This window comes from Sinocyclocheilus anshuiensis, unplaced genomic scaffold, assembly GCF_001515605.1.
Source record: "Sinocyclocheilus anshuiensis isolate Anshui unplaced genomic scaffold, SAMN03320099.WGS_v1.1 scaffold154, whole genome shotgun sequence".
In the NCBI taxonomy this organism is placed as follows: domain Eukaryota; kingdom Metazoa; phylum Chordata; class Actinopteri; order Cypriniformes; family Cyprinidae; genus Sinocyclocheilus; species Sinocyclocheilus anshuiensis.
In genome coordinates this window covers 1120514-1131647 of record NW_015546101.1, presented here as the reverse complement: position 1 = coordinate 1131647, position 11134 = coordinate 1120514, and the positions used below count along the sequence as shown (strand labels likewise).

Below are 11134 nucleotides of genomic sequence, written 5' to 3'. Positions count from 1 at the left end.
AGTAGCGCTTGTTGTTTGTCATTTCTCCGATCACAAATGCAGACATGGTTTTATGTTTACTCTGCACAATGCAACGCAACGCGTAAAAAGACAATATAAGTCATTGTAATCCGTAATTATGTCTCCACTTGATGCAACAAATGCCTAGTTTATAATGGGTTTTATTGGTTTTGTCTCGTCGCTCCGGCCTGACAGGGCATCACAGTATGGTAAGGGGTGTAACATTTCCGTCACACGCTTGAGGTATTCGGCCAATCACAACACACTGGATAGCTGGCCAATCAGAGCACACCTCGCTTTTCAGACCGATGAGCTTTGTAAAAATCGACGCGTTTCAGAAAGGCGGGGCATAGAGGAGAAACAATAATGTACAGTATGTGGAAAATAATGTGTTTTTTTTAACCTTAAACCGCATAAACACATTTCATTATACCAAATACACAAAATAATGTTATTTTTAGCAACATCATATGACCCCTTTAAACAGAATCCTGATCCATGCTAAAGTTTGCCACATCTGACATTATTCCTCTTCCCCCATCTATTACGATCTTTCTTTCATCCCCTAAACCCCACCAGCAGCCATCTGTCCCCCACAATCCCCTTCTGATCTGTCCTGTGTCCCGCTCTCAGCCCCTTCAGGAGCCATGTGAGTGAGCTCAGAGTCAGAGGACTGATACTTGTTGTTTGTATTAATCTGATTGAATTAACCGTTTGTTAATGCATATATAAAATGGAATCTAAAAGTCTTGTTATGCTTGTATTTTGCATAATGTATTGAGTGAAAATTAACATGAATTTAAGAAATTCATTTGGTTTTTCCTCCTTTTGCTTAATGTCGGTATCACTCGAGCTGCATGAACTCTTTATGAGTACCTTTGTCTAATCTTCCAGGTAAAATATCTAAACATGATCCAAAATGTATGGCTAATTACTTGATTTAATAAATGTTTTAAAGCCTTATTTTGTTTGTAATTAATCGCATAGAATTCTTGCACTAAATAAAATTTCAATTTTGAATCACAAAAATTCAGTGGATATTTGAGTCCGACTGTACTTATTTGGGACAAAGACTATCCGTGTTGAAATGATTCCATGATTAAATCCAATGATTTGATAGTAAATAGGCTGTTACTTGTGTTTTGATGAGTATGTTTGATGGTATCTTGAACAAAGTAGCGTATTGTTGCATAACAGAAAGTCTCACTGCGTGGCCTGCTCTGCTGTGTCTGTGTATGCTTTGTCTGATCTCTCGAATGTGACATTGCCTCATGATCATATGACCATCACTGCTGTATGGTACATCTTGATTTCTTGCTCATCTCCCACATTTTCTTTTCTTTTCATCTCTCTGTATATACATTTTTTTTACTTGTGTGGTCCACACAGTAGTTGGTACCCTTTCTCTGTCCATCTGCAAATTATCCATGTGTGTTTTTCCTGGTGTTGCAAATGCAAACAAGCCCTCAGCTCTAATTTGGTTACAACAGCAAAGTGACTTTTAATTTCAAATTTCTTAAAAAATATCTTTATGCAATTTGTACACTTGATATGTTTGATGGAAGGACTTAAAGATGGGAGTTTATTCTCCAGACGTGAAATGTCATAAACAGCGATGGTATTGGATATCCCAGAACTTCTGCATCTGTGTGTCTGTCTCTTGGCTGCTCAAAGTAGACGACGCTGTGCAAATTCTGTGTGGAATGTGCATGCATACTGATGTTGATATGTATGTGTGCGGTGAATTCAGGTCATTTAGGCCATTTTTTGACATTGAGATGACCAATTTGACCTGAATTCACCCTACAAGATGGGTATTACCTACTGATCTCATTTCATCAGTTCCAGATCAGCATAAGTTCTGTACTTATAATCCTCCAAAACGTCAACGTAACTCTCAATCTCTCTCTTTTTCCTGTTTATATCCACACAGCATGTCAAAGACATCATTCTACAGTCCAACCCTCTTTTGGAGGCCTTCGGGAATGCTAAGACAGTGAGGAACAACAACTCCAGTCGATTTGTAAGCTCCGATCATCCTCCCATGGATTTATTTTATTGAAGAAAAGAGACAGCAGATGTCTTGAGCTGGGCTGCATCTTGTCCTCATGATAAATTTAAGAGGAAAACAGTTGCACTAGAACCAAAAAAAAAGGGTAATCATCCAGTTTAAATACAAAAAGAAAGAAAGAACAATGTTTTGCCACTGCAATAAGAACATTTGATAAAAATTATGTTATCGTAAGGCAAGTACTGTGCTTAAAAATACTCACAGGCCAAAGCGGCCATTACAAAATATGTTGAACGCCACATTTACTTGCAGTTCTGCTTCATTATGCCCATACATGTCAGTCTTGTTTTTGTTCTCGGGACTGGTGTAGTTTTGTTGTAAAAAGAATGGATTAGCAGTGGTACAAATGGCTTGTGTAGTGGATAGGAGAATTTTGTGAATGAAAAAGCATCTAGATGAATTCAGGGGTCCTACAGGGGCTGGTAGTGTTGTTACAGATTTAATTCTGGACATGTCTGGTAAGTGCGGACAGCTGCAGCACACATAAACGAACAGAGAGAGACATTTAAATGATAGTGAAGGGTGTTTGTGTGTGTCAAAGCACCTATTTCCTCTTATTTTCAGTTCTGGGCATAGACATCCACCTGCAGTACATCACATCTGTGCCTTTTTAACATTCATCTTCCCTGACAGGGGAAATACGTTGAGATTCAGTTCAGTTCCGGCGGTGAGCCAGATGGTGGGAAAATCTCCAACTTCCTTTTGGAAAAATCACGTGTGGTGATGCGGAATCCTGGAGAGAGGAGCTTCCACATCTTCTACCAGGTGCGAATGAGGACACGTGGTGGGCTTCTTCTCTCAGAAGATGTCACTGTGATCATCAGTAGCATAAATACACCACGTTATGAGGAAAAATTGAATGAATAACCGCAGTAAAATTCAGGAAAGGGAAGATGGAGCCATTTGGCTCTGAAAAGCAGGTCACGTTGTTCTGAGTTTACCACTTGGGATTTTTGCAAGAGGGAGAGTTTGAGAGTTTTCCTATGGTTACGTTTATTTAGGACTTTTTCTTCAACTGTGGACACTTTTGGCCTTGCGGACTTTTAGAAAATAAACCCTCCTAAAACACTTTTCACACTCTCACTAGTTTGTTTCATTTGTCTGCTAGCATTGTCCAGGAGATTTTTTTTTTTTTTCCCCAAGAAAGTCATAAATCCCACCACAGTGTAATTTCCTCCACATCTTAAATTTTGTATTGTTTAATGGTGTTTGTAGTGAAAATGACGGTGGTGGAAATGACATTTGAAAACTTTTGTAACGTTTTTGTATTGTTTTGACTGGCCAGGGTTAATTTTAGAGCTAGCATTTCATGTATCCTATATAGAAATACACACCATTAAATAATATTCTCAGACTTTTTACACTAAGGTTCAGACATTAAGGGGTGGTAAGATTTCTTTTAATGTTTTTGCAAGGTCTCTTGCTCAACAAGGCTGCATTTTTTTGAGAAAAAAATATATGCTGATTTGGTGCTCAAGTAGCATTTCTTACTTTTGATCAATGTTGAAAATGATTGTGCTGCTTAATATCTTTGTGGAAACCATAATAAATATTTTCAGGATTCTTTGATAAATAGAAAGTTGAAAAGAAACGCATTTATTTGAGATAAAAAACTTTAGATTTTTTTATGCATTCTTGCTGAATAATGCATCCTTTCTTTAAAAAAATAAAATATATAAAAAATTTCTGACACCAAACTTTTGAATGGTAGTGTATATGAATTGACAAACTTGATTAAACTTGATTGGAAATGATGCATAATAACTATAATAATCTCACAACTGATGCTTACATTGATTTATAATTATTTTCTTAATATTTCATCTCATATTTAATCTCAAGCATGCTTTTCACTGACACTGTTATTTGCCTGGTGAAGAAATATCTAATATAATATAAAACCTTTACAAAAAACTTTATTAGGAGCTAAATTTACTGTAACAAGTTTATGAGACCTTTTTAATGTGACCTTAATATAACACTAAAAATTTGGGTAACACTTTAGTTTTGGACCAATTCTCACTATTAACTAGTTGCTTATTAGCATGCATATTACTAGAATATAGGCTGTTTATTAGTATTTATAAAGTACATATTGCCTTATTCTGCATGCATTACCATATTTTACATCACTTAATCCTACCCCATACATAAATTTAACGACTACCTCACTAACTATTAATAAGCAGCAAATTAGGACATTATTGAGTTGTAGTTAATAGTTAGTTGATTGTGAGAATTGGTCCCCAAACTAAAGTGTGACCAAAATTTGAAAAATGTTTATTGGTTTTAGTACAAATCAACCCTTGGGACATAAAAGTGCTGAACTTGAAGAAAATATTACATCTTTTCACAGCTAATAGAGGGAGCCAATGGAGACCAGAAAAGTAGTCTGGGTATCACCAAACTGGATTACTACTCTTACCTCAACCAGTCAGGTTCCTACAAGGTTGACGATATTAATGACAAGCACGACTTCCAGGAAACCTTAGAAAGTCATAAATCCCACCACAGTGTAATTTCCTCCACATCTTAAATTTTGTATTGTTTAATGGTGTTTGTAGTGAAAATGACGTGGTGGAAATGACATTTGAAAACTTTTGTAACGTTTTTGTATTGTTTTGACTGGCCAGGGCTAATTTTAGAGCTAGCATTTCATGTATCCTATATAGAAATACACACCATTAAATAATATTCTCAGACTTTTTACACTAAGGTTCAGACATTAAGGGGTGGTAAGATTTCTTTTAATGTTTTTGCAAGGTCTCTTGCTCAACAAGGCTGCATTTTTTTGAGAAAAAAATATATGCTGATTTGGTGCTCAAGTAGCATTTCTTACTTTTGATCAATGTTGAAAATGATTGTGCTGCTTAATATCTTTGTGGAAACCATAATAAATATTTTCAGGATTCTTTGATAAATAGAAAGTTGAAAAGAAACGCATTTATTTGAGATAAAAAACTTTAGATTTTTTTATGCATTCTTGCTGAATAATGCATCCTTTCTTTAAAAAAATAAAATATATAAAAAATTTCTGACACCAAACTTTTGAATGGTAGTGTATATGAATTGACAAACTTGATTAAACTTGATTGGAAATGATGCATAATAACTATAATAATCTCACAACTGATGCTTACATTGATTTATAATTATTTTCTTAATATTTCATCTCATATTTAATCTCAAGCATGCTTTTCACTGACACTGTTATTTGCCTGGTGAAGAAATATCTAATATAATATAAAACCTTTACAAAAAACTTTATTAGGAGCTAAATTTACTGTAACAAGTTTATGAGACCTTTTTAATGTGACCTTAATATAACACAAAAAATTTGGGTAACACTTTAGTTTTGGACCAATTCTCACTATTAACTAGTTGCTTATTAGCATGCATATTACTAGAATATTGGCTGTTTATTAGTATTTATAAAGTACATATTGCCTTATTCTGCATGCATTACCATATTTTACATCACTTAATCCTACCCCATACATAAATTTAACGACTACCTCACTAACTATTAATAAGCAGCAAATTAGGACATTATTGAGTTGTAGTTAATAGTTAGTTGATTGTGAGAATTGGTCCCCAAACTAAAGTGTGACCAAAATTTGAAAAATGTTTATTGGTTTTAGTACAAATCAACCCTTGGGACATAAAAGTGCTGAACTTGAAGAAAATATTACATCTTTTCACAGCTAATAGAGGGAGCCAATGGAGACCAGAAAAGTAGTCTGGGTATCACCAAACTGGATTACTACTCTTACCTCAACCAGTCAGGTTCCTACAAGGTTGACGATATTAATGACAAGCACGACTTCCAGGAAACCTTGGTAAGTATGATTTAGGCAGCTTGGTATTTCAGTCACACTCTGCTGTCCTGGGAGTCTTATGTAGCTGTGAAAAATTTACTTGTTCAAATATGACAAGTATTTCCATATTTGCAGACACTGTTGTTGTAACCTCCCTCTCCTCCCTCTGTCTGACCCCAGCATGCCATGGACGTGATTGGTATCTCAGGGATGGACCGCACCCTGGTACTGCAGATTGTGGCAGGAATTCTTCACCTTGGGAACATCGGCTTCAAGGAAGCAGGGAATTATGCTGCTGTAGAAAATGACGAGTGTATGTACATAGACTGAGTTTTGCATAGTTCCTCGTTTCGGTGTCCTCGTTTGAACTATGTGCTGTAGATTATTTAATGGCATTAACTCAAACTGTCTTGCCACACCATATTACCCCAGAAAACAGAGCTCTGTTTATGCGCCTGGTATCTGCATATTACATCACAGCCTAAAATTACACAGTGAAATTCTGAACTTCCAGCCCATTTCCTCTTTCTCTCCTTCCCTTCAAGTGTTTTAAAGCTCTCAGGTGGAGCAATGCACTTGAATGACAGAGGCTGTTTGCTGTGCTGGGAGCAGACAAAGCTAATCAGTGCTTTTCCTGTTCTGGCCCTTCCCAGCCCCCTAACCCCTCTTCCTGTCTGCCGCCAGCGGCTTTCACACATTTAGTGTTGGCTTGCCGATGTAAAAACCACACGCGGCACAAATACTCGGCTGCCTGCTTATGACAAAACCGTATGCAAAGAGCTCATGCATCCTGGGAAATAAATTCTATGGATAACATCTTCCACTGCAAATACATAACATTTTAATAGAGGTCTTTAATTGACACCGTGTAAGGGTAGTTTTGAGAGCCATGGACAATCCCGGATCTTTTTATAGTTGCATTGTTTTGGGAGACCAGTTAGTGCGCTCTGTTCTACCACACCCGAACAACTGAATAATGAGCCATACTTAAGCAGTATGACAGAGTGCATCACTATCAGGACTGAATGAGGGCAGTGAGTCAGTGACGAGGCGGGGTTCATCAGAAATGGAGCGAGGCGCAGGGCTGTTAGTGACTCGTGTCTCACCCGTGCCTCTCCTCAGAGGAGTGTTGTGACTACACCGAAAAGCATGAGTCACATGAGTCAGATGTATTGAAAAAGAAAAGTTTTATAATTGTATTATAATCTAACATATTATATTATATTATATTGTTATATAATATTATATTGTTTTTAGATTTTACATTTCAAATAAATGCTTCTTTTAAACTTTTCCATCATAAAATCCTGAAAAAAAATGTATCACAGTTTCAACTAAAATATTAAGTAGCACAACAGTTTTCAACATTGATAATAATAAGAAATGTTTCTCGAGCATCAAATCAGCATATTAGAATGATTTCTGAAGGATCATGTGACACTGAAGACTGGAGTAATGACTGCTGACAATTCAGTTTTTATAAATTGTAATAATATTTCATAAGAACATTCGAAAACATTCCAAAAATCTTACTGACCCCAAACATTTGAACAGCTACTGTATATTACATATTTAGAAACACTTGTATATACCACTGTGTGCAATTATCATTCTGACTCTACCAAACTGTTCTCTCTCCTGCTCATAGTTCTGGCATTTCCTGCCTTCCTGTTGGGCATCGATCAGCATCGCCTTAAAGAAAAACTCACCAGCCGTAAGATAGATGGCAAGTGGGGGGGCAAGTCCGAGTCTATAGACGTAACTCTGAATGTGGAACAGGCGTGTTTCACACGTGACGCTCTCTCCAAAGCCCTGCACGCTCGTGTTTTTGACTACCTGGTGGAGGTACAAGCCATATACACCTACATCCCTCGTAAAAACAGATGTTAGAGAAGAAGTAAGGACTGAATGGTTTCCTATTTTTCTTTAGTCGATCAATAAAGCCATGGTTAAGGACCATCAGGAGCTGAACATTGGAGTATTGGATATTTATGGCTTTGAGATATTTCAGGTGAGTATTTTATTTACTCGTCACTAATGGAGTGATTCTTTTCACAGCAGTTAACTGGATGTGTAGCTATCCAGTCTAACTAATGAGAGAAGATTACTGATTTTTAATTGCCTGGATTGGTTCCCCTCTGCTTTTGTAAACAGATAACATATTAATGAGCTTGACTAAACTGATCATCTCAAAGAGTTTTCAACCCTTTTAATTTGATGAATTCTTGAGCAGCAACTGTGCATTTTAAATGCTATTGATAATAATAACAGTTGAAACATTGTTTGTGATGGTTACATTATCACTGAAGCTTAGTTGCAACTTATTTGTTTCCTTTGTCACCACTACTGTGTTATTTTTGGTTCATAATGACTATCTCTTTTCTGTTTTCATTTGCTTTTTAGAAAAATGGATTTGAACAGTTCTGTATCAACTTTGTGAATGAAAAACTGCAGCAGATTTTCATTGAGCTGACTCTGAAAGCTGAGCAGGTAACATTTCATTTCTCCCCCTGTGCTTTTGTTTTTGCTGTGACGTAGAATTTGTGTCTTAAATCTACTGCACCCCTAGTAAAGGATCAATTTCATGATCTGCTCTTTTCCTCTTTTCAGGAAGAGTATGTGCAGGAAGGAATCCGATGGACTCCCATAGAGTACTTCAACAATAAGATTGTCTGTGACCTCATTGAGAGTAAAGTAGTAAGTTTCACTAACTGTGCAAAACAAACATCCAGCTATTGCAAAAGCTGGATATGATCTTTCATTGTCTAGTGTGGTAAATCAATAAAACTAACATTAGCTCAGATCAATATCCACACAAGCCTCCTTTCTCTTCCCGTGACTGTTTGTCTAATGGCCTCAAAATGCTTGATATGCATCCAAATTCAATTGGCTTTACTCACAGAGAAACTAGACACACACAGCCATGAAATTCACAAGGGAAAACCTTAACCATCCATGTCAGTGTGACAGCATGTGAGAAAGTGCTTCTCTGTGTCACTGCTAAAAGCTAATGCTTGTCTGTGAGAAATTTACAAGCTGTTTTCCTTTCGTTGGACTCTGTGGATTGAGAGAGACATCTGAATTTTCTGACAGCTGTGTGTTCAGACGCGGTGTGTGTCAGATTGTTTTCATCCAGGTTAATGTATGATGGTTCATTTCCTGAGTTTTGATTAAGCTTGAAAGGCTGTGAATGTGGTCTAAAATGGTTTCAGACACTTTAGAACAATATATTTGTAGATGTTTTATATAGTATAATATACTAAAAGTAAAATACGTAAAAGTTAATGTCCTTGCAATGCAACATGCTATACCTTACCTAAAACCATACTACTACACAAGTGTATACTTCTACTACTACTACTATTACTACTAATTAAAGTTTTTATTTGTATGCCACCTTTCATACTTAAAATCAAGATCAAGATGCTTCACAGGTCAGAATATTTTTAAAAAGAATGAAAGAATAATTAAATAAACGAGTGAATAAATAAATTAATAAGATGGGTGAAAACAGTAAAAATCAAAAAGAGCCTAAATAAAACCCTGACAAAAAAGAAGAGGAATGAAATAATAATAATAATTCAATAAAATTATTAAGCAGCCTAATAGGATGTCTCAAAATGAATTTTAATTATATGAATGCATTTTACAATATCTCACTATCATTTTGTGTGCTTTCCCAGAATCCTCCAGGCATGATGAGTATACTGGACGATGTGTGTGCTACTATGCACGCGAAGGGTGAAGGTGCAGATCAGACGATGCTGCAGAAGCTCCGCATGCAGATCAACAATCACGAGCACTTTAACAGCTGGAACCAGGGCTTCATCATCCACCATTACGCTGGCAAGGTATTTATACCTCTCTCTGTACCAAGCATCTCTTTATCCACCTCCCCGCACTCTTCTGCAGTGTTATTAAATCATTTTCTTTACCTTTTTTTTTCCTACTATTTTTTGCCTGTTGTTTGCCATTGTCTCTCACTGTTTCTTTCCTTCCGACTCTCTCTCTCAGTCTCTCGTTTACTCTTTGTTGCCTTGAGGTAGTTCAGTATGTGTGGTACCATCCACATACCCCATGTTCAATGAGGCGTGCTCTGAGGGGAGGCAGGAGGAGCCCATCCACATCCTGCACCGTTAGATTTATAATAAGTATGTTCTACAGACAAAGGAAAACCGACATTAATTTAAAAAAACGACATCTGTGTCTTCTAGCATTGACTACATATAAATAAATAATAAATAAATAAACAAAATGGGTAAAAACAGTAACAAGCAACAAGAGCCAAAATAAAACCTTAACCAAAAAATGAAACAAAATGGAAGAGAAAATAAAAAGGAAAAAATAATAATAATAATAATTATTATTATTATTATTATTCAAGAAAATTACAATGGAGAATATACAGATGTCTCCAAATGATTTATTATATAATATTCATGCATTTGTGAGATACATATTTTGAAATGATACAAGTGTACAGTATAAATAATGATAATAAATATAAAAGCAAGGTCCAGAACCAAATGAAATATTTATTTATTTATTTATGAATTTAGTCATTTTTGCGAGGTTTAAATACTTTCCCAGATGTATATACAAAGATTGTAAGTTTACTTCTACTTTTACTTTTAGTCATTTAGCAGACGCTTTTATCCAAAGCGACTTACAAATAAGAAAAAGTAATTAAAACTAAAAGCTAAAACTCTATAAATACTATATATATACACATTTAAGAAAATAAAAGAAATTAAATAAAAATGACAAATGCATACAACAACGTTTCAAAGCTAAACATTTAAATGAAAACAAAAAAATAAAGCTAAAAACAATTCAAAATATTAAAAGAACAAAAGGTATGAGTATAATAATGATTCTAACATAACACTAAGCCAAACACCAAAAAACAACTACATACGTGTATGTACAGCCACACATACCTATACATGTACATATATATAAATACATTCAATATATATATTATTTAATTTCCATTTTGTATGTTGAAGTACTGAAATAACTCAAATTAAATAAAACTAAAACTTAATAAAAAACCTATATAGACATAATAAAAAAACTAATAAAATTACAACATTACTACAACTGTAACTGAAACTAAAACAGATAATTAATACAAATCAAACTACATTAGTTTATCAGTAATCCTAAAAAAATAACACTGAGCCAAACACACATGCTAAAAAAACAACAACTTACTGACACATAGTAAGAAATGGTTATAAAA

At 35.3% G+C, this 11134-nt stretch overlaps 1 protein-coding gene across 1 annotated transcript in view; it reads left to right on the top strand.

The window, feature by feature from the left end:
• The window catches only part of LOC107700359 (unconventional myosin-Ie-like), a 45898-nt gene that overhangs the window by 11278 nt on the left and 23486 nt on the right, over positions 1-11134 (top strand). Inside the window, exons 7-15 of the mRNA XM_016501986.1 lie at positions 1934-2023; positions 2705-2836; positions 5776-5910; positions 6070-6202; positions 7538-7734; positions 7820-7900; positions 8293-8379; positions 8500-8586; positions 9573-9740. Of these exons, the coding sequence (XP_016357472.1) occupies positions 1934-2023; positions 2705-2836; positions 5776-5910; positions 6070-6202; positions 7538-7734; positions 7820-7900; positions 8293-8379; positions 8500-8586; positions 9573-9740 (1110 nt within the window). The remainder of the gene's footprint in view (positions 1-1933; positions 2024-2704; positions 2837-5775; positions 5911-6069; positions 6203-7537; positions 7735-7819; positions 7901-8292; positions 8380-8499; positions 8587-9572; positions 9741-11134) is intronic.